Genomic DNA, 24,233 nt, shown 5'->3' with positions numbered 1-24,233 from the left:
AATTGAGTGAAAATCGCGCGAATCGTTAAAACAAATTCAGAGGCTTTCACTTCAGTTTGAGAAACACTGGCTTACATGGATGAGATGGCGGGGAGGAGCCTAGATAAACTTTCAACACTTAAGGTAGGAATTCTGGTCTAGGGTGCTGGTAAAAATAATTTCGCCTCTGATTAAAATCGCTTTTAATCGAAGCCATAATCCAAATCATGATTTTTGATTTTTATGGTGATAATGAAAACATTAAAAGAACGTGGGATGAATTACGACCACGGAAATTAGGGTAAATGCAGCAATTCGCATCAACTCAATAATGCTCGGCTCGGGATCACCATCCCATACTTGAAAAAGTTCAACCTTACTGGTAATAATGGATCGCTAGAATCGCCATCAACCCATTCCGAGACATGTTGAGTAGGGCCGGGCAGGGTTGTAATGAGGTCAGGAGGTTCTGATTCACAATTCAATCTCATTTTCACAGTTTTGACTCGAGTCAAGTCGAGTCATTTTCAAGTCACCACTGAGTCAAGTCCTAGTCCAAGTCAGGGAGTGGAACTGGTATTATATTTTAGTGGTCACATAAAGTGTAGGCTACATATATTAATTTTCCAAGTAATTAATGCAGTTATGATTTCGATAATGTGTGATACTTTATTACTTGACTGGAAGCCTCGCTAATGGATTTCAATCAGCCTTGATGTTGAGTCAATTCCGAATCATCCATGACACTAGCATCATGAGTAGGGCAAGTTTTTGCAACTTTTGCAACTGTTTTTTACAGCTTCCGGCAGCTTCCTAAATACTCGTAAGATATGTAGAATGCTGTTTTAAGCTGTTTGAAGGAAGCTTATAGTGCAACTTTTTGCAACTTTTGTCCATTATTCTCATTCAACTTTTTGGAACATTTTGCAACTTTTTCGATTTTTCATGAAAGTATTTTCGATTTTGATGAAATACACGGCCAAATAAGACTGAAACACCGTAAAACAGCACCGAAGTAACGATTTTACGGGTATTTCGGGAGCTGAGCCGGAAAATTGCCCCCCCTTTTTTTTAGTCAACCTAGCAAAATGCAACTTTTGCAACTTTCTTCAAAAATAAATAAATAAATGCAACTTTCCACGGATTTAACTGCAACAAAAACTTGCCCTAAATTCATGAGTATCATGGAAGATATTTATAGCGGTCTATGAATGCGAAAAACTGTGTCCGTTTTATGTACAATGAATATGGTTGTCCAATAATGAACCACATTCACGCATCTCTCTAGAAAATAAAACAGCCGCAAAAAGTCAATAAAATCAACGCGATGGAATTAAAATAAAAAAAGTCAAAGGTGGCCACATATAAATTGCACTGATTTAAACCAGAACCCTGATAGTAACTATACAGTATACAGTAAGAATGAATCAGCGATATGTTCCATATCTATCTCGGATATGTCAAGTAGCCTATGTCACAATTTGACCGTCCATTACCAATATGAACCGGATCAGTTTCCACGACAGCAGATGACGAAAACATGTTGTCGCGCTGTATTCTTTGTTTTTGAGATCCTTAGAAGTACACGTTGTTTCGCGATGATTTATTTCACGTATATAAAAGCGTGAGTTGTGGTCTGAAATAAAAAGCATAGTACTAGTCAGATAAGTTATGTGAGTTCGGTGAAGGAAAATTAGAAATTTTGTGTTTAACTTTCTAACTGTAGAGCGCAGCAATATCGCGATGCATTTTATGACCATGGTATTAGTATATTCACATACCAGTGGGTGTTCATGCGGAGCATGCCAGTCATATTGCCCACAGTCTAGTGTAAGTGACGAAGGCCATTAGTACGAATTTAAAAGTTAACATCGCGTCTGGCGAGATTACATTCATGCACCAAGTTAGAACATATGCAGGTCCGCGTTCAAATGATGTCAAATTAATGGCCATGAAATCTTCCATGGAACTATAATTACCTCAATCACATTTATCCAACAGGTAGCTCTCCAATTACGGGATGTAGGTCTTATACTAGTCAGCCCACAAGTTTGCCGGACCACAACCTGACATATCGATCTCGCCTTCCTTCACATGCCACCTCATTTATTCGCTTGTCCTTTTATATCATCTCCTTTTGATTTTCATACAGTGTAAATCGCCTATATAGGCCCAGAGGGGTGTCTGATGTCAAAGGCTACTCCAAGACGTTTCGACACATTCCTGTCTTTTCGTTGCATCGCAGTCTGGTGGTGTTTCGAAATGATGAAATTCATAAAAATAATTAGTGTTTATTCTGTGAGACAATCGCAGGACGTTTGTAATCTGAGATTTTCATGATGATTTAAATTTGATGACGCAAAATATATACACCGTTCGACGTGATTACATGGGCAAATATTTGTGTCTGAGGTGGACGTGGTTGCATGACAGACGCCATGTAAACAATCCCGGTCATCTGTGTTTTTAGGATACGGACGCAGAAGGACATCCAGTGCTTTTATGGGCTTATAACATTGGTTCTTAACAGAAAATGTTAGAGCGTCCAGTGAGCTGTATTTAACACGGCCAAAACTACACGTAAATACAGCTTATTCTGAACATGACGCGAGAGTTGACTAAATAAGGTCAACTCAGCGGGAAGTAGGCGCGGAAATCGGTTTTCCGTGCACCTACTCTGAGAAATTATCTTTCTTTTTAATCAATTCACCATCGATCAGATTTAGGTGAAAAAATTTCCCGTTCATGTGTCCTTTTTTTCGGGTCTGTAAATATTGGGACGCAAATTCGTGCCGAGCTTGATAAGGGGCATTGAGTCGAGAAAGTTTGGGAGCCACTGGTATGGAGGAACCTCGAGAGCTTGGAAATACCGGCATACGTACCAAATTCGGCACTGGAGATATTCTTTCATGGCACGCCAGGCGGGCACGAAATATACACCGTTACGCACGCACTCATTAATTTATCGGTTTCTTCATTTTTCATAGCGGGGTCCAAATAACGCGGTTGCTAGCTTTCGGATCAGCTGTTAGTAGGGTTCATTTGCTAGATTGGTTCGAAACTAATCACTCTATTAATCACAAGATTACTGACTACGAGAACAACTTTTATTCTTCCGAAACATGGAAAATGCAACAATACTTCACTCGCTATGTGGCGATTATATGTCAAAACCTCGTAATGTACAATATGACATAGTGGTAATAACTATATAAATCAACGGAAGCGTGTAGGTCTTGACTCCTTAAAATCCCGCACAACATCGTCTCAGCCAATATTAAATGCGAAATATATACGGAAAAATATATAGCAAGCGAGTAGTTGCGAAACTAGGCACACTGCACACCAAATGCTGCCTGCCCCTAATATAGACATTTCACATATTTTAGAATATCCGGACTTTTTACATTATCGGAAATGCTTCAACCTACGCATTGATTGCATAGAACAGTGGTTCTTAACCTGGGGGTAATTACCCCCAAAGGGGTAATTTACCAATTGTTGGGGGGTAATTCAAATTGACGTTTTTTAAATACTTATAAAGGTGCACTGAAGTATTTTCAAACGTAAATATCAATGTAGGTCAACATATATTTTTGCCAGCTTGTATATATTTCGTTTCACTTAGCACACCATGCCTGCTGTGATATCATAGTAACCATCAGTGATTATGAATTGCAGGGCCGAATGTTGTTTAGTACAGTGCTAGGTAAGTCCGATTTATTTTGCAGTAGCCTAGTGCGGATGATATATTGTTGGGCATGCTGACAAATATAAAGACAACAAGGGGCATCCCAAGGTTAGCTTTACACCTATGATGCAGTAACAATATCGCACAAATATAGTATAGTTAGTATTGAAAGGTGTAGTGGTGGTCTATTCTAGTCAGTAAAATTAAGTCTTAAATCATCGAAGAAAAGAGGGAAAGGTTTTGGAGCATTTTGGGGTACGCCTTCAAAATAAATAACCGATGTTGATCATAAACTCATAATGGCTTTGAACTTTCTGATTAAATTTCCTCCAACGTATTGCTGTGAAGTAGGATTTTCTGCAATGTTATCTATCGAAGCCAAATAAGTTTGCGATGGACAATGACATGAGAGATGCTGTCTATTATCCTCCCCTTCTTCAAGATTTGACTACTACTAGATAACAGGAAAACAGCATCAGCTTCTCCATTGACTTGATATTTTTAACAGGCATTTCAGTGTTCATTATGACGTCATATTTGCGCTGGTTTTGAAAAGGGGTAATTGCATCCCGTCATTGTCTTCTTGGGGGTAACGATATGAAAAAGGTTAAGAACCACTGGGCCATAGAACCACTGGCGTATTGCATTGAATAGTCGCAAATACTCTCGAAATCGGATCCCCGCAACCTACAACACTTGCCTACTATATGTTTCTATGTGATTGTTGTATGTACACAGGGCCTCACCGGCATCTACCGCAAGATTTATTTATTTTAGAGACTACGTCATTGCTAGTGAACTTAGTGATGCACTCTTTGGTTTTCATTTTTAAGTGCATCCTAACAACGAGGGGATTTAAACGACTGAGTTTATGAGCGTGTGGAATCTGTGGATTCATACCAATCACGGGCCTGGAAGTGAAACCAATTCACATCGCAGAACGTGAGGCCACGTATCGCACTCTATTGAACTCGCCAACATTATCTGAAGGTCGAGTTAATTTGTTATAGCAAGCAAACATGATATCGCGACTTCGAACAATATGTTGTTGACAGCTTATACTCCGAGCTTGCCTGATCGGATCTATCCTAATACATGCGTAATGACGCGCAATGGTTGTAACGTATGGCGTAGGCCTACCTGCTTAAGTTCAAGTAGAATAACAAAATAACATCATAGCAAGCTGATGAGTCATATTATCGCGGCTGTGATAATGATAACAAGGACATTGGTATGGCTTGTCATAGAAAGCATACGTATACACCACTAACTATTGATTGGTAATACGATGTCATATACCTGCCTTGTGGTTCTTGTAGTTTTATCACCCACTTTCATATTATAGCCAGAAGGTCCCGTTCAATGGTTACCTTGAGGTGCGACTGTTCAATTCAGTCTAAGTTATTAATAAGATATAGAAAAAATGCCACAAGATTTCGATAAAATGAAAAGATAGGAAGTAGTGGAAACGACTTGGAGTAGTCTTTCAATCAAACACCAAACTTATAAACAATGTTCCCTCTAAGCTGCGCACGTGCGCAAATGCGCAGTGCTGAAGCGGTCTCTGCGCACAGAAAATCTAAGTTGCGCACAAAAAATCCGAAGTGATGTTTTTTTTTTAAAGTCGTTGCGCACTGTTGTCCAAGGGACCACGCAGGCGCGCAAACTCGTGAAAAATTAGGGGGAACATTGCCAGGGGCAATTAGTGTTATCGCTGAAGTATTACACCGAGGTACAAGTGCGGCCCGCAAAGGTAAATATTGCGCTCCGTGAAGAAATGAGACTTTGCAATCACGAGCGCATAACGAAAAATCTTTTCTTTTAGTATGGTCTCGTACGCGTGAGCGATACTGATATCATTTCAATAGCGCATTATTTTCTGGGAATGGCGAAATAACATGGTTTAACAAAGTTATAAATAACAATGGGCTAGCTCGAAGTTAATCTGCGAGAAACTAGCGCATAGTCTTCTCCGCGTGTCATGAACATTGCGTAAGATTTCCTCAGGACCGTAACTGCTGCACCCCAAACCCTCAATTAGGGGACCGAGATCGAAGGGAGCCCAAAATTATTTCGTGAATTAACATAAATCATGGTGTATCTTTTGGGAATTTTTCAAAATTTTTTTTCAAATTTCCTGATTATTGAGTACCCACCTACAACAAAAGATACGCTTGATTAAGAGAAATGGGCACTTGGTCGTTGGCCATTACCTTGCCACGACGCACCAAGACATATGAAGTTATAGGCTATGTGACATGCGACTCCAAGAAGTGCGCCAAAACGATCAGCAGCGAGAAAACCTTAGCCGAAAAGGACTGCCCTATATATGCTGACCGAAAACTTCGAATCATACATATAAGTTTAATTGTCCATAGGCGCGTAAATGGCTGGCGCTGAATGTTCATATGCTGGCGATCCGAGTCCCACAACAAGACAAATGCCATGTCGAGGGAATATTATTTGCCAGTAGAGAAATACCAATTTTAAATCGTGTTCGTGTTTTAGTTTAGTACGTTTGAGCGATTTCAATGTCTTTTGACATAGCCGATAGGAGGTCACGAAATAGCATCATGTAACGAAGTCATTATACCAAGGGGTGCGCCCGAAGATGTTTAATTAATATTTAGAGGACCTATCTTTTCTAACACACCTCACTCGATCAGCTTTACCGGTAAATCTGATGATGTGAGCAGAGAGAGGATAAAAATGGATAGCAATAGATATATGCAATTCCCGATGATATTGACCGATTCAATCATGGATGATATCAAATTTTCGCGCTTCGCGCGTTCAGGTGACACAACCACCCAACCAGCCCCCGATTTAGATCAAAAGTATCAGCAAAAAGCGCAGAACACGATAGGGGGGTCTGGGGGGCGAAGCCCCCCAGAAGTTCAGTTTATCAGCTTATGTGGGGGGATGGTTGCGCACTATTTTCCAAGGGCCTGCGCAGTGAGTTACCGTGTTTGCGCAGACTCGTGAAAAATTAGAGGGAACATTGCTTATAAATAGATTGTAGGGTACATGTCCAGGCCCACTGCATTATATGTAACAGAAGATAGCGTAACAAGAACAAGCTAGTAAAATGAAGAGGCATGTGTGGGTATAGGCGAAATAGATATGTCGTACAGTCCGATAATATCGAGCGCAGATTAGTGTTCATTCAATAGAATATGCTTGTGTTTTGAATTGAATGAGGAAATGGACGGATGAAAATGCTCGCGGACCGTGTGATTGCCGGAGAATTTCTGTCCAACGTAGTCGTGATACGTCATACCTGATAAAGTCATCCGACCAAGATCTGATATATTTATCTCGCCTTCCGTCGCTTGCCACCTCATTTGTGTCGCTTGTCCTTTTGTGTTGTCATGTATTTCAGCCGTTTTCAAACAGTGGTACGCCTACCACTAGTGGAACATGAGACCTTTTCAAGTGATACGCGAGGTTTTTATTTGTAGTTATAGTCTGCGATATGCTGCTCTTCGCAGTAGCTAAATCCTCAGCAAATACACGATGCAACAATTAGCTCAGCTGTGCAACAATTTCACGTTGATATTATTGCGCCACGACAGTAGCAGCTTCGCACTACAACAAAGAAAACCAAGTAATTAGTGAGATTGGATAATGAAAAAGTATGCCACTAGTGTTTATAGATTACCAGCCTTTAAAGCGGCACTTTGACCACAATTCAGGGTAGGTCTCCATGACCTAATTGCAGAGGAATTGTGGTCAAAGTGCCGCTTTAGAGGCTGGTAATCTATAAACACTAGTGGCATACTTATCCATTATCCAATCTCACTAATTGGTTGGTATTCTTTGTTGTAGTGTGAAGCTGCTGTAGCGCAATAATACCAACGTGAAATTGTTGCACAGCTGAACTAATTGTTTCATCAGGTCTCCATGACCTAATTGCAATAAAGTCCAAGAGTCGAAATCTGGCGCTTGGACATACTTGCGAAGTGCTCTGATATAATATGATGCCCGAGGTAGAATTGAGCTGCGGAAATATTTGCATTCATCGAATTAAATTGTGTTTCATACTATATTCCTGTGTGTTATGGTTTGGTAATGATGCGAATAACCAACTAATATGGATGGAATCGAGTAAAAACAATTCATTTGAGGTCTAGGTGGTACACGATCGTAAAAGGTGTGAGAAACGCTGCTCTAGTTTTCAGTATATTTATACTTTTCATTCAGTGTATAAATGCCTTTTCCCTACATCCCCAGTCCTGGTGGGTGTCTGATTTGCAAAGCTACTCTATGTTGCTACAACGCCTTCATATTTTGTTATTGTATCTTAATTTTGGAGTGCATTGATCTGATGGAATTTTCCATAATTAACAGAACTGAACTGAACTGATACGTTCTCTTGCAATTCGCGCAATGTCCGTACGCACAGTGTACACAATTTGCAGTGTATGACGGCACGTAGGCCTATATGTGATCTTGTAGTGTGTACAATATCTACAATACTTATGTCGCGTTACAATCGTTCAATCGCATCATAATTCATTCAGTTCACGCGTGGTTAAGATATTGAAAAGTTTATTAGCATCATTGCTAAATTGCAGTTGGAAATCTTACTAATGCGAGGACTTCATACAGACTTAATTAATACATTTTCAAATCGTTACACGAAGCGGAGGAACCGGGGCGATAAAGTAGTCACGATCGTGAGGTGTTGATCGATATCACGTATTCAGGGCAGGTCGGCAAACGATTTACCTGGAAAACTATTGCGTTGCTTGGAATACTATAGTAGTCAATGAATGGGAGAGCCGTCAGGAGTGAGGTTAAATGCGGGTATACGTGTAATATATTTATCAACCGCGGCTAGCAGAAATGGCCGACTGGAATCATATCGGTAAAATGTCAATCATATCATTTGACCTTGGTGATATTTTCGAGAGAAGGGGTGACCGTAGGCGGTGCGGGCCTGACTTCTTAATGCCAGATTGGCAGTCGTGATTGTCTTCCATGTCAGGTTTCCAAGGTCTGCGGATTCGCACTACGACAGAGTTTGAGCTGTAGGCATTACGTAAGCTACATTCATCATACACTGCACAGTGCACAACTTATATTGCGCGATCTATACCGGACACCGCATTTAGGAAGATAAAATTCAGCTTATCTATTCAGGTTAATATTTATTAAAATAATCACAGCTGCTTGAAGATGAGAGTTATTTGCGCCGGATACCCAAAGAGTGGCACCAAGTCATTGGCACATGCCCTCCGTATACTCGGATATAAAGGTGATGTTAATTTATCCTATTTAATAGGGAAATGAAATGTTATCCAATAACAGTTTGAAATATATATGATTAGGTCGGCCTAAAGTGCCTTCTCAAAATTGAATGCACTGTTTCATAATAGCTTCATCATGGAGCTATCGTAGGAAATTCAAATATCGTGTTATTGCAGTGGTTCTCAAACTTATTAGATGCCAGCCTTTATGATAGTGAAATACTCTTCCTCCCCCTTATCGTGATATCACAAAATATTAAAGAGAGAAATCAGAACGCTAGGTATCCCAACGGATAGTTTCATGGCATTGAAAGTTATGGCTTCTGATTAGAGAATTCTCAAATATCAAAGTTGAACAAAAAACAAAGCAATAACAATGAACTGGAGGTAAATCGTGCGTAGCGCAAGGAAATTTTCATTTAACTGCGGCTTCGCTCCCCCCTCCCCCCGTTTGAGCACCACTGCACTAAAATGTATTTGAGATGGTAAAAAGCTTGTTTTCTTTGTTGCTGCCTTCCCGGGCTGCAGTTCTTCTAAGGTTTGTCCAGCGCACCTTGGACTGAATGTCTGTCTTCGTGTTCTTGTCACCAGACCGACTTCAATTAAAATCCCTGATCTTGACGACCTGCTCGGTGCAAACTAAAAGAATGAGTTTACCTCTGACTCCAGTATACAAATCTTTAGTGCTGTAATCCTTCTTTGAATTCTAGCTATCGGCTTCCTTTTTTGTCATGGCCGTTCATCCTATATGGATGATGATGACTCATAGTAATCACTAGCGCTGATTGATTTGATTTACGAATTAGGTATTTAAAAACGTAACACGTAACAATTTGGAACATATACCGTATTATGCGTAGTGTGACAATGGTATCGAATGTTTGAAATTAACTATACGGAAAGAGAGATTTCTTGTGATTTCAATTTCTCCTGATACTTTGCTACATTAAGTTTATTTTGAATCTGGATTACGCATGCGAAGTAGCCTACGTAGGCAGTGTATTCGTGGCATATTTATGAACACTGAACAGGCTTCAAAGTAAACGAATTTCATGTTCAGTTGATACAGCTTATGGTTTAATCCACACAAAAACACTGCAAAGTGCGTTTCATGTTTTGAATTCGAAGAAACCTTTCGCGGGTCGCACTTTGCCTAGGTCTGCTCTAGTGGTTGTGTAAAAAATACATGTATGAACTTTCAACCTCAATCACACTCAAGAAACGTAGTAATCACTTACTCGAGTATACTCGATTTTGCACTGCTCTAACCGCGAGGGCGAGTCGCAGGCAATATGGTAAAGGTCTTTAATGGTCATGCAGATGCGAAATGTATTCTTTATCCAAGTTCATGTTTTAAAACGCTGACTCGCAGCTATTTATCTGACTTTGCCTAGCCATGGTGAGTTTCCGAACTCAAAGACTACTCCAAGTCGTTTCGGCACCTTACTATCTTTTCATTGTATCGCAGTTTTTGGGGTGACTCGAAATGATGCAAATAATAATAAACTGATACTGATACTGGAGCTGAACAGTTAGAATACAACACTGCACTTTGTTTTTGCAAGTCAACCATAATCGACTTGGTTTTGTGAAAGAAAATCAAGTAAATAGCGAAATATATAAGGTTGGTATTCTCCCACTAGAAGTTCCTATACATATCTCACAACTTGGTCAGGCGAAAAGGGCTGTTTATTGCATTAGTTCAGGGGTCGGCAACCTCCAGGTTGCGACCCAAGGTGGGTAGACTCAACTTGTCCTGAATGATATTTATTGTTCGAGTTCATAGCAGTTGCCTGCTGAGTTCTAAGTATGGCGATTTAGAGGGATCATCGTACCATGAGATTATTAATGTTCGGATTGATGGGAACAGTGCTATATTAGTATTCGAATAATACCGGTTATTTAAACTTTCGAGCTCGGGTCGTAACCCTTGTAGCAACAGAGCAACGTTTGACTCATATACGAGTGAGCCTTCTCGTTTTTATGCAGATCACTTTGTACTTTATTAGTCTGTGTTCATCCAGTGTTTTCCTGCACCTTCATTAAAACCAATTATTTCATAACACTGACACACCGGGCATGAGAAAGTAAGATTATATGAATGTATCTTAATTATGGAAATATACCAGCAATATACGGACAATATAGTCACATGTCCACGCAATTTAAGCTTTGTTTCTGGTAACAAGCGAAGCTTGGCCCATCTGTACCTCATTTTTACCCATTGGTTTCAATGCACTCAACGTACCCGACTATATGCATAAATTTGTTATTGAACGAATATTCACCACGTGGCTGAGCGAAGTCGGATTCAACGCATTGATATATTAAAAACGAAACATTCGAATCGATTTTGAAAGTAGAGCGTGACATGTGGTTAAGCATGTGTGAAGTCAAGTCACGTATTTTAAAACTTGTGGACAGTATGCATTGCAGGAGGTACCATCGAAGTAACAGTGAAAATTAAACGTTAAAACAAATTGACCATTTTGTTTTTGTCAAATTATTTTGGAATACTTTGTGTGTTAACATTTCCTCCAACTTTACATACTTAACTTTTATCGTTTAGCTTAAGCAGAACTCGAAGCAATTTTCTCCGTATCGGAAAGCAATATACTCTATGGGTATTCCACATGATAATATAGTACAGGCTGTAGCAAATATCCATTTTTTTTTCAAAAGATACCGAAGAATCACAATCAGGTACTTTGTTAGCTTCGACTTGCAGAAATTTCAGTAGAACCACGCGTAAATATCTACCAGCAAAAAGGCATCAATTAAGTTGCATACATTTGTCGTAGTTAATTTAGGGCGAATTTCGGTTTTTGAAGGCCACCGGGCCACAACATTAGTTTTGGAGTTTTACAGGTCCGCGAGGTCAAAAAGGTTGAGAAACATTGTTCCAAATTAAATTATTTTTGCGTCATGTTCCCGTGCTCACAATTATTCATGAGCCACATTTTCTAGGCCGTCATTTTATTTGGACTACGAAATTCGACAGTGTGGTATTGCTTATGCCCGAGAATTGGAATTAATTCCTTCATCCAAAGACTTCTCGAAGAGTGATCGAGAAATGCAGCCATCCAGCCTTATCAGCAAACGATTAACGCGACTCTAGCTACACAAAAACCTTTGTGCGTGATGTAAAAAACGCATTACAGATTGTAGACGAACTTTCTCTTGTGTAATCATCAATTACGTGTAGTAACTATTGTCTACTTCAGAGGTCTCAAACACGCGGCCCGCCAGAGCATTTTGTGCGGCCCGCGACGATATTTCAGATTTTTATTAATTTAACAATATATAAGTGTAACATATATCTTTTCAGGTTATAAAGTGAAAATTATCTCTTAGATTGCTCCGAAAGCCTCAAATTAATCATCAAACTTCACTATCACATCAATTGCAAACGCTACCATGCAGTGGAAGATTCACTATTTCACAACATTTCCAATTCATGGTGACAAAACCAGACCCTTAACGATTCCTAACTGAAATTTGTGAGTTGAAGTTGGACGCGACCTTTCTTAGAATTACTTAGACGCGGGCTAACTCGATGGCAAAGTGAAAATGACTCGAGTGGACTCGGAATGCCGTGAATTTGTTTGAACCATGAACGCAACAAACTAATCGCGTATCAGGGGAATAGTAATAGATGATGAGAAGGTCGCAGCTTGGTATTTTGCTAACTAAGCAGGCAATAGCTATGACAACCATTGGCAATCTGTTAGTTACATCGTTAGTCGCTAAACCATGTTATTAAGGCCACGTAAAGGTACCGAGTACCGTCGTGGTACGCTCCAACGATGTAACAACAATGGACCGTTTGGCGTTCCGACATTTCAATCACTAGGACACATTCATTAATATATTTATATTATATTTATATTTTTCTGCTCCTATATTTGAAGATTGGCCGTGAGATTAATAGCCTACTTATCAGAAGTAGGCCTATACCCGAATCCTGGATTGGAATTACAATGATCAACCTAAAAATGTTTTGATATCAGATCAGTCTCTATTATCAATCTGTTAAATTCAAAATATTCATAGTAGCTGCAAAATTATAACCCGACAGCTTCTATGATGGCATCATACATTTGTCCGCCCATATGGTGTCTATATCTTATGATTAATATACATCAAGTACAACAACAATTCTATTGCAATAGTTATAAATGTGATGATTCTTTTCGTGCCCGGCCTAAATTGATACAAGACTAAATCACATTTTGACGACGTGTGTTTACTGTCAGTCTGCTGGATCGGCTCACTTTCAATAGGACAATTCATTCGCGCCAAATACGACCTACTTGGAAAGATATAGAATACCCCTCTAAATGCTGCGGCCCGCGGCGTCGTCAAAACTGGAAAACTGGCCGGCGAGCACATTTGAGTTTGAGACCTCCGGTCTACTTGATACCCTCGTATTCCGGGATTATCGCGCAATGTCCCTTGTCGCCATCTAGTATAACTCGTTACCCACACGACTGGTTGTGATTCGTTGATTCACGTTCTCATTCGGATATCAAAGACTACTCCGATCGCTTCGACACCTTGCTATCTTTTCATTGTATCACAATATTGTCATGCATTCATATGACGTTTTTTTAATAATTAACTGAATTGAACTGAACTGATGCGTAGAATTTCAACTGCATGTGTACTCACCGTACGTACCTTTGAACTCGTAGAGTGTACGTCTGTCTTGTTGCCATCCTTCGATCGCAATATATTCGATTCAGTTCACATTCATTAGAACTGCGCTGCCGATACAACGTGCAATAATCAGTAATCTGACACGGGGTGATTTGTTCATCAACGTAATCGATTGCAATTACGATTAGTTCTGAGTCATGCAATTACGATTGCGATTATAGTAAAATCTAGAACAGTGGCTCTCAACCGGGGGTCCGCGAAGCATTTTCAGGGGGTCCACGAGACCTCAAAACTTGAAAAATGATAAATAGACTAATTTGTATTTTTTCAATTAGGTAAATCACGAGACAGATTCGCTTCATAACTGGTAAAGCTTCACGACTCACATAACAAAAATGGCCTTTGGAAATGAAACATCCTACTATACAAACTCATTTTTATTGATAAATTGACAGCAGCCTAATGATACAAACATATATTGCTATTTGAAGATGTTTTATCGGGGTCTGCGCTAAAATATAAAGTCAGACTAGTAAGATCAATCAGGGTGACTTCAAGATGTTTATAAGTTGGCAGTCTCAGTAATATAGTGAGCAGTCGCTTGAAATGGAAATTTTTGATCCATTTTCTTCTGTATACATAACCACTATTCAAGTATAATTACAAGTTGATCTGCTAGATAGGAATGGCTAGGCTAGACTTTCACTCAAAAAACTGTTTCTAAATTTTGGAGCCTTACGGTGTCGTCGGAAGCGTTACGAGTTAATTTTACATTCACCACCACCTGTCTTTGAGGAAGTGGATTTTCAGCACTCGTTCATAGCAAATCAGAAGCGCGGGTTTCAAGACATGACCATAAATTTCATTAAATGCACCTGCAAAATTCGCTTTGAAATAATAAAAATTGATACAATTTCTACATAATGTATAATATTATTTATAGGATCAGTCAATTTGTTGCTATTTATCACTGCAATTTCTACATAATGTATGATAATATCTATAAGATAGGCCATTTTGCTGCTGTTTATCACTATCCCACAGTTAAATTTTGCAGACGTCATATCACGGTTGCGCGATAATTGAGCTAAATTTAAACGAAAACTTGAGGTGGTCCGCCGAGCTCCCTGACGGCCGAAAGGGGTCCGCGAGGACAAAAAGGTTGAGAACCACTGATCTAGAAGAAGTCAATTATGATTACGATACGATTACACGTAAAACTAATCACGATGACTCAAGATTACATTGATTTTGCCTCTTGTCCTAGCCCTGAACATATATTGAAAGTCTAGTATAACGATTGAGAAGATACCTCATGACAGAACAATTTTCTTTTCAAGTGTGACATAATTTGTTGATTACGTCACAATATATCCATTATCCAACTCTATAGCTGACGATTTCTGACACTATACGATTTTCATTCTAGTTACAGCACACGCTAACATGGCGTATAAACGCATGACTATAACGACAGATTCAAATGTTGAGTAAAGAATCGGGAAATAGCGATTGTAGTTCGCTTCATGTGTGGGGCCACATGCGAATAAGATAAAGTGAGCAGAACATTCTGTCATATTGAATAATGCTTTTTGCAGTTGAACATACGTATGCCTATTGCCAACAGTCCACTTCATACAGATACTGCGAGCAATCGTTAAGAGTAACGGAGAAGAGCGAGTTGGTTACGATGTGTCAACAGCCGTTGCTTTTTAATGCTTCGATGTTGACATAGTCATGTGTTATTTGACTAGAAAAAAAATTCAAATCTTTGTCTGGTGTACAAATGTACATACTCTGCGCCAAGCAGAACGTCGAAACTCTGTTTAACTTACCATAACTAAAAACCATTAATTACGTTACTATTTGTAGGGTTACCATACGTCCTCTTTTAAGGGGGCACTCCTAGTTAGAAATGAATTTCACACGTGTTCACGTTTGTGGTCATATCTCCCACAAGGTAGATGCAAGCTCCATGATCCATATATTGTTGGAAAGGGCAGGAAATTTCCTTTCCGAAAATGGCCTTTACGCTGAACCATAGGCATACCCCCCAAGGGGACATGAACTCAAAAAGATATGTAAATTTTCACCACCCGTTCACCAAAATCCTAAAAAGTCAAAATGCGCTATTGATATTCCTTTCAAAATTGGTGGAGGGATAGTACAGACATATATCTACAATCCCATTGAGGGATTTAAAAAAAACGTTTTCTAACAAAATTTATGAAATTTTTGGCAGCGAACCCTAAATTTAGGCTTTTTCGCAACATTTTTTCCTCTATAAAAATCTCCACGGAAAAAAATTTGAGAAAGCGCTCAATCGGATTATTATATATACCCAAACCATCATTCGTGCCTTAAGAGGATTTGTCCTCGTTTTTGACTTTTTTGAAAGTGTCCTCGGAGGACGCCCTTTTGTCCTCTTTTTTGAGATTTTGTCCTCTTTTTTGAAAATTTAGGTCACATTTAGAGCAAAATGCGAGTGATGTGCCGTAAATTAGCACAGAAGTGACGCTCCGGCGGGTATTTCGGAGTGTAAAACGGTGATTTGAGCTCTGAGCGAAAAGTTGACTTTTTTTTTTAGTCAACCACCTAGCAATGTGGAGAGGAAAACGGTATTTTGAGCTCTGAGCGAAAAGTGGACCTTTATTTTTTTTTGTTTAGTCAACCGATCACAAAGTGGGAAAAATTCACCGATTATTGAGAATTCTTCTCCGGTTTTGCAAGTCTCAAATTTCTGAAAAAGTGTCCTCTTTTTAGATTTCCAAAATATGGTAAGCCTGCTATTTGAAACTAGGACTTCGTAAGCTGGCGTTTATTCTCCTCCTATTGCAGGGTAGTGATGTCCGATCCGATGTGTATTGATATGACACACGACATGGACGCGGTTCTCTCAATCATAATAGATACTAGTACGTGCGGGGAGATCGTTACGCAACGGCGAGCAAAGCTAATACTTGTGTTGTAACAATGGGCATGAGCAGCGGAGTTTAAAATTCATGCAATCAATATCCTGATAAGATAACTGGGGTTACCATATTTTGGAATCCCGAGAGGAGGGAACTTTTTTAATCACATAAAAGTTAGTTTATCGAAATTGTAAACAGCTAATATTGATATATTTACTAGAAATCTTTAATGAGAGAAAGTTTCGACCATGGTGTTGTTGCTGTCTCTGTCGGTACGGTAGAGTGTGTTATTTACATTGTGACGCAGCGAACTCGATGGTCGGCCTAACCTGAGGTCACTTGAAAGTGGTGCAATGGTCCTTGATTGCGTAACAATACACTTTCAGGTCAAAATTTATTGTATTAGATCAGCACTCAAAATAAGTCCTGGACTCTGGACAACTGGACATTCCCGCTTCCCAGTTCGCACGTGGAGACATTTGGTGCGACTAGCACATGACACCACGAGTGTGCGAGTGTGAACCTGAGATCATTAAAGATTTCAAAACATGTGTGTTGAAGCGACTTTGACATGATTGAAATGAACACGATCCCAAAGACCGGATAATTGCATTCGTATAGCGCCAGCGGTAATATAATACTATATAGCGGGTAGTGCGGAGCTTGGCGTAAGAAGGCCTATGTCAAATCTCTATCCTTCGTATAATATATGCATAGTTAGTCAAGAAAACTACAATATGACTGATACGGTTAATGTCGGTAAATAGTACTCCACTGTACCCATGATGATCGGTTGCACGTATCAGCGTTCAGGCAAATTTATAAAAGAAACTGGCTTGATGGTGATAGTAGCTGTTTCATGGAATTCAATGCAATATCCATCGATAATGTTGCTCATGATTATTATATCACTTAAAATTCGGAAACAATTGATGGCAAAATTTTGCAAATGGCAAAATCTTTCCGCTATCACAATCATTTTGTAATTCTAGAATCTAGCTGCAGTCATGTTGTGGCTTGGGCGATTAATACTTTCTAGTGTAGCAATTGGTAGTATTAGCAGAAATAGCGGGTTGTATTGTAACGACATTAACTACTAAAATTGAATAGACATTTCTGTCTCTTCCACGCAGTGTACGACGTTGAAGAAGCAATTGAATACGGGTTCGAGGAATGGACGAAGATACTAAAAAATGAATCTACTGACGTTGATGCAGTCATTGACAAAGTATACACGGAAGATGTTGAAGCGATTGTAGACAATCCACATTTGATCTTTTTCGAGAACTTTTTCAAGCGCTGGCCTGGAGTAAAGGTTCGTCATTTACGATACTATTATTGCTCACGTAAATTGATGCGCAGGTACAATGACCCTTTACACCAAGCTGCTTTTCTTCATTATGATTGGATATCTACCGACTTACAGCACGGCCAACTCGTAGGCGTTTGTAAGACACCACTTACGGGATCGGATGGTCGGTCGGACTCGTACTGGCATCCTATATTCGTGTTTCAGCTGTGGATCATACCACGCCAGGGGTGTGCAAACCTTTTGGCTCGAGGACCGCTTTCAACATTTGAATCCATTCGCCGGCCGCACTTGAGATTATTAGACAAAACGCATTATTTTGATTTAATTATATCGTGACCTAGGTAATATATAGGTAGATAATATATATGCATAATTAAAACAAAACAAACATAGATTTGATGATAACGTACACGCGTCAGAAACATTTATAATATTTTATAAATTGATCGTCTTCACTAATCCAATTGTCAAAATTAGGGATGGACATCGGTTGTGCCCATTCTTAGAACAGGGTGGAGATTTGTATCTGTGCGCAATCATCTGTTCGTAGATTTGCTGATTCTAATTTTGCGTTACCTCCTGGAAACACAATGCTGAGGGCATCATAACTGGGGCTGGGCATAATGATCCGAGTACTCTAATCTGAATCGAGTAGTAATTTTAGTGATTCGAGTCGAGTAGTTATATACGATTTTTTCGAGTACTGAAATTATACGCTCCTCGCCGCTGAAAGTTAATTTATCAACAAGAATTATAGTTTCGACACTAATTTTCACAGACGAAGCCTTGAAATCTTGACTGGTCGTACCGTAGCATACAATACATAAAGTACAAAGCTACAAATGTTGAAAGTCATGATCATTCCACAACATTGCCACCCAATGAAATGGAATCAGTGTTGTCCAAAAATACCTAGCTATCTTTAATATGAAGGATAACGGACATTATATTCTTTGTGGTGGCATAAAAGGTACGTATTTGTACTTTGAAATACTATATTCGGTTATGACGTCATAATAAGTGATACTCGATTACTCGACTCGACTCGAAGCAAAATACGTGATTCAGAATCGAATCACCCGGGTACTCGATTTTTCCCAGCCCTAACCATGTTATCTGTAAATACATTTCTACAATATGTAGAGATTATAAATATAAAATACTTCTTGACATATCGAGGATGAATCTACTTATCACACGAGCGAGTCGGTTTATCCAAGCACAGCACTAAAAGTGATTAATTGGGAGGAATTGTCAAGTTAAAATCACTCTCATGAACAGAATTATGTCATATCCGTTTTGACGTTCTGTGATGCGTAGAAATTGAAACCGAGGGCATTGAGGTCAGGCGATTGTGGTAGCAATAATAGAAAATTTAAAAAAAAACAGCATAGTCAATCTATAACTTATCTTAATACTTGTCCTGCGGAAATTTTCGGAGAAAAAGTTTAGTCAAGTGGCTGCAATAATTATAGATTATAGGGAGGATTTTTATCAACGTTTAAAAAAGTTTCTTAAGGCTGTCGGGGCCGCACAAAATGATGTGGCGGGCCGTAGTTTGCCCACTCCTGCACTATGCCATCTCGGAACACTTAAAACAGAATAGTTGAACAACTGCGCTAAAACATTAACGTATGACCTTCTGCGAATTCTGTACTGGTCATCTCGCCGTCTCCATGAGTGATTGGCTGGGACGGATCCATGTGGCATTTGTTTATAGCCCAGTAATACTAACCAGAGCTATGCAGATGTCGCCGATGATAAATTGTAACCACGTTGTAGAGAAAGTGGACAGCTGCGCAAGTCCGTATGCTTCAAAACATTGTTTTCTTTTAGGTTTCATAGTTTATTAATCGCAGCGACATTCGTATGCACTGTTCACGATAACCATAATACATATCTGGCAATTACTTCAACATATATTTACTTAACTTCCCATCTCATAAAAGCAACTCCTCGCGATCATGCCAGCGGAGAACGCCAATGAAGGAAGTCTTAATGTGTTTGCAAACATGAAGAAGATGCCTACAGCCAGATTCCGATTCTACAATCTTTGATTTTGTTATAGGTAATAATGTCGGTCCGTGACGAGAACGAACAATTTGAAAGTTACTAACGAATGCTCGATGACTACGAAAAGAACTATTGGTTTTTGCGAACTATGTCGAAAATTCTAACGCCCACTGGAAGAAGCATGGACGGATGGGATGAAACGATGCGTATGGCCATATCTGTAAGTGTGCTATCTTGCTAGAACAGCTGTGCAGCAACGAAAATTACAGATGATGAAGAATAGTGTGGTATTAATGGCCGAAGTCTGACCCAGAATGCTCAGTCCAGTTCCAAATGTAAAACTGTAAATAATTGTAATAGAACCGAAGATTCAACTCAGGAAATTCAACACTTAATGCTTACGATTTGAATCGGTTCTAGATTCAAGTTATAGTTTCGGAATAGTTCTGATTCTGTTAGGCATATAGGTTAAGTTTACATAAGTTGAATTACAATGAAGTCTTCAAACGCGTGGAAATTGAAGCTCGAACGATTAGGCTAGGAAGTGATGTCGTAGCTATAGACACGGTATACTACGGGGTTAGTTTTCAGTAATCATTTCCAAATATCGATCTCAGGGAAACGCTTGCGTCTCATTGTTTTATGACGAATGACGATACATTCATACGTAAAACCTAACTACTCAATCTATAATGGTGGTGCTGGTGATTGATATCAAACGAAGTGTTATCTTGACATATATAGCTTCAACCACACCTGGTGTAAGAAACACACGCCGGATTGTGGGAGTTGAAATGTAGGAATCCCAGACTCGGATAACCTCTGTCATTTATACAGCTAAATTAGTTGCGTGGAGTACATGGAGACAAAAGTTTTCGCATATCGGCACTATGTTCCAAGATTTATTTACATTCGGAATGTGACCGTCAAATTTGACCTGCCTCTAACCAAGATGTATTTTATTCCAGGGTTCAGTGAAGCCGAACAAGCTAACATTCATCGGTCATATGCGTCGCCATTTCGCCTTCGTGAAATCTATAGTTCCGAGAAACCAGATGCTGACGTATGACATATCACAAGTAACTTTCAATTTTTATGCCTTCGCTACATAATTACGACACGCGCTACGACGTGGCTTTTAAATGTAATGTGAAAGACATGTCATGGCCACAGAAACATAACCAGCGAGGCAGCTCACCTAAATTTCTAAAACACTAGAAGTGCAGGTTCTTCTTGTATGCGAATTCAGCTGTCGCTGTCTGTTTTATTATGCGGTGATATGGGACACATACGCACACACATATACATAATATGCGCTATCCGAATTCTTCGACTAAAGTGTGTGCGTGGAAGACAGGACTATTTGGCACCGGCGATTTTTCATGAGCATCGTCTATGAACATCGAAGTTACGGTAAACATGCGGCGGCTAAAGAATCGTCACATGCAGGCCTTTTTCAGGTGTATTTTCAGAATTCCCTGTAGGTCCGAAGTAGCCTAACATTAACTCGTGGGCCACACTGTCCTGCGATCCGTGTTCTGGATATCACCAACTTATATCATTTCGAACAATGTATATAACTAGAGATGGTGAGATATCATTCACCATGAGATTCTTAGTTATCTCCAGGTCGTACGATGAACTGTGTAGAGCGAGCGAATTTTTATTTCCAGGGCTGGGAGCCGCTCTGTGAGTTCCTCAACAAGCCTGTCCCGATTGAGCACTTCCCGATGAGAAATAAGACGGGAGGTTCGGATCAAATCATCGATAAAGTGCTGACAGAATCGCGCGTGGTCAAGAAAATGAAAGTCGAACTTCTTGTCAGTTTTACCCTGCTGCAATTCGTTTTGTGTCTAAGCGCCTGGGTATTATATAGATGGTACATGTCGCCGATTTAAGATGGCGGCGGCAATTTATTAGCCGCCGTTTTACTTTTTACATAACTTTTTTTACTGTTATGCACTCCTATTTTCATTATTAAATAGTCCCCCGGAAAACATTGATTCATCAAGTCCGCGAACCGCAGAATTCAAGATATCTCGCCGTCACTTATATTTATTTTTATTTAATACCATTCCTCCCATAACTGTATACTGTCACTTGGAACCTCGGTAGCCATCCGCATATGCAGTTCTTGAGCTTCAAATGACGCTGGAGGTGGTCTCGTACTTCGAAATAGCATTTAGTTCAACCAACAATCTACGACCCTTAGCTGAATTGAAGCTGCTGCGTCATTTAAAATGCTATTCTGCCTAAATTTTATGAACAGTTCTCATGAACTGAAATGTAACTTGTCATCCAAGTAGTACAATTGACGCATTGTGATATTTTTCAAATTTTGCCGATTTTTATTTCAATATTTCACCAGTTCTCCTTTCACTTCATTTGCGACACGCTATTTATATTCCTGTATAAATAAGGTACACTGTTCTTTGTAAAATACTGCTTCAGTTATATTTAAGGGATGTTCCATCGCAACATACAATTTACAGGCAGGTGGCGATATAGCGTGGTGGTATGATCCACAGCAGCAAAACCAAAATAGATGGCTCAGTGCGAACGGGTTCGAATCCTGAATCCCTTTCCAGGCTAGAGCTTTCTAGGCTACTACTCGCAATATGATTCACCTCAGCAGTGTCCTCAAAATGCATAGAAGTAGACCATGACACCAGTGGGCATGGGCAGCTATCGAATGAAAATAAAAAATATAGATCTGGTGCAGATGACCATTGCGGTCAAAAACACCATGAATACCATAAACAATATTTTACAGACTGCAATGTTTTTCTCGTTTATCTATTAATAAAGTCAAGTTGAATTTCGGGTCATATTATTATCGTATTACGAACCAGCCCAACACTTCTGTTCGTTGGATCACAATGAAACAACTATTGCAAAGAAAAGCGGCATTTCGCCACACGCCCAGGCTTACAGATCTATTAGCAACAAGCTATCTAGATCAGGGCCGGGGATATATTTCTCAGGTGAGTCACCAGCATTTAGCTTACTTATTCACGCCTAAGGTACGGCTGAGCAAATTTGAGAACCTGAGCGATTCGATTCTGAACCGTCTATTTGGCTTTGAGTCGAGAGTATCATTCATCATTCAATGAATGAAGTGGTAAGTTCAAATCTTTATGCGACAACAAAGAACATGCCAGTTCTATACCACATAAAAATAATTTAGCACTTTATCAATCATACCTATTATATTGCAATTTGTTACGATATTGTGGCTTGATCGTGATTTCACAGATTTGTCATTTGTACTAACGCGCATAGATTTAAACTATGTATTTCGTATACTGAGATACAACCAATCGAATTTACAGCTTTTCAAAGGGAAAAATAGCATCGAAACCATGATTTTCATTGATAAATTGACTCTTATAGTGGCTAGCAGCGTAGAAATTTGGTACTCGAAAAAGCAATCTAGCACTAATCACCTCGAATCATTGGAGTGATAACAGGAATTATTGTGTCCAGCCCTATTCACGAGACTTTACGAGCCAGAAAAGCTAGGAATCGGTCTGTGACTTAGTATATACTGTCACGTTTGTCGAGGTAAGCAACACAACTAGTTAATCGTGGGATTGCAGAACTTACTGAAATAGTTATGTTGTTGGTATCGTTGGTCGTCAAGTAGAAGTAGAAGTAGAAGTATCGCCGGAAATCTCAACTCTATACAAGTACAAGCGACGATTTCCGAAACATTTCGAAATCACTTCAAGTAAATGAATGAAATAAAGGCATTGAAAGAACCAAGTTCAGCAAGCAGTTCTATAAGTGGATTTGAGCGAGGAGTTTTAGCAATAGCTTGTAGCAGTTCATCGGAGCTGACTATTTGTTATTCGTTGATTGCAGTTTCGCGTATAATGCAAGATAACTAATGGCCCCTAAACATTTGGACTGCTACCAAAATCTGAACTTTTTGGCATCTCGCGACCTCATCCGCAGGAATCAAAAAACCCTATTTTAATGTAATTATGCCGCGTCCTTCGAGCAATTATAAAATTGAGAAGGTGCAAACAACCAGTTGTAGGCAACGCAGTTCTATGAAACATGTGTGACGCACGGGATTTCCAATCGAGGTGCATTATTTTCCTTGTGGGCTGCATTTGTTCTACGGGACTCAGATTGCAAGGACGGGACTATTCTGTGCCGACTATTGAGACGACTGGACATATCAATATCGAAGGTTTTGGCTAACAGTGTCGGTCATTTTGGGCTAAGGTTCTATGGCCGTTGGGTACCACACTATATGTCAAGTCGCGTGTTGGTCAAAACATCATGTCTTCATGTGTCTCTGTGCGCAAAGGGCTGGCCCCGGAATAGCTGTGTCTAATAGTCCCGTATAAACACGATGCACATTGCTTGACTAAAGCATCGCAACGGCCGTAGTAGTGTTAGTTAGG

At 39.6% G+C, this 24,233-nt stretch overlaps 2 protein-coding genes across 2 annotated transcripts in view; one reads left to right on the top strand and one right to left on the bottom strand.

Annotated features, from left to right (window-relative positions):
• Window positions 1–24,233, bottom strand: part of LOC145438073 (uncharacterized) — a 143,810-nt gene that overhangs the window by 17,506 nt on the left and 102,071 nt on the right. The window lies entirely within an intron of this gene.
• On the top strand, window positions 8,790–22,272 carry LOC145438098 (uncharacterized). Its single transcript, XM_080315497.1, has 5 exons — window positions 8,790–8,930; window positions 17,627–17,808; window positions 19,874–20,038; window positions 20,787–20,897; window positions 21,492–22,272. The coding sequence occupies exons 3-5, from the start codon at window positions 19,925–19,927 to the stop codon at window positions 21,714–21,716; spliced, it is 450 nt and encodes a 149-aa protein (XP_080171623.1). The 5' UTR covers window positions 8,790–8,930; window positions 17,627–17,808; window positions 19,874–19,924; the 3' UTR covers window positions 21,717–22,272.

The sequence above is a fragment of the Botryllus schlosseri genome, chromosome 4 (assembly GCF_051294905.1).
Source record: "Botryllus schlosseri isolate E-star chromosome 4, Bs_hap1, whole genome shotgun sequence".
In the NCBI taxonomy this organism is placed as follows: Eukaryota; Metazoa; Chordata; class Ascidiacea; order Stolidobranchia; family Styelidae; genus Botryllus; species Botryllus schlosseri.
The sequence above is the reverse complement of the archived record's forward strand: the minus strand, read 5'-3'. Positions and strand labels throughout refer to the sequence as shown.

Excerpts from the sequence above, each read along its gene's own strand:
- LOC145438098 (XM_080315497.1), top strand. The coding sequence starts at position 19,925 with ATGCTCGATGACTACGAAAAGAACTATTGGTTTTTGCGAACTATGTCG. Across the intron at positions 20,039-20,786 it reads CGATGCGTATGGCCATATCT|GGTTCAGTGAAGCCGAACAA; the intron begins GTAAGTGTGCTA and ends ATTTTATTCCAG. Across the intron at positions 20,898-21,491 it reads TGACGTATGACATATCACAA|GGCTGGGAGCCGCTCTGTGA; the intron begins GTAACTTTCAAT and ends TTTTATTTCCAG.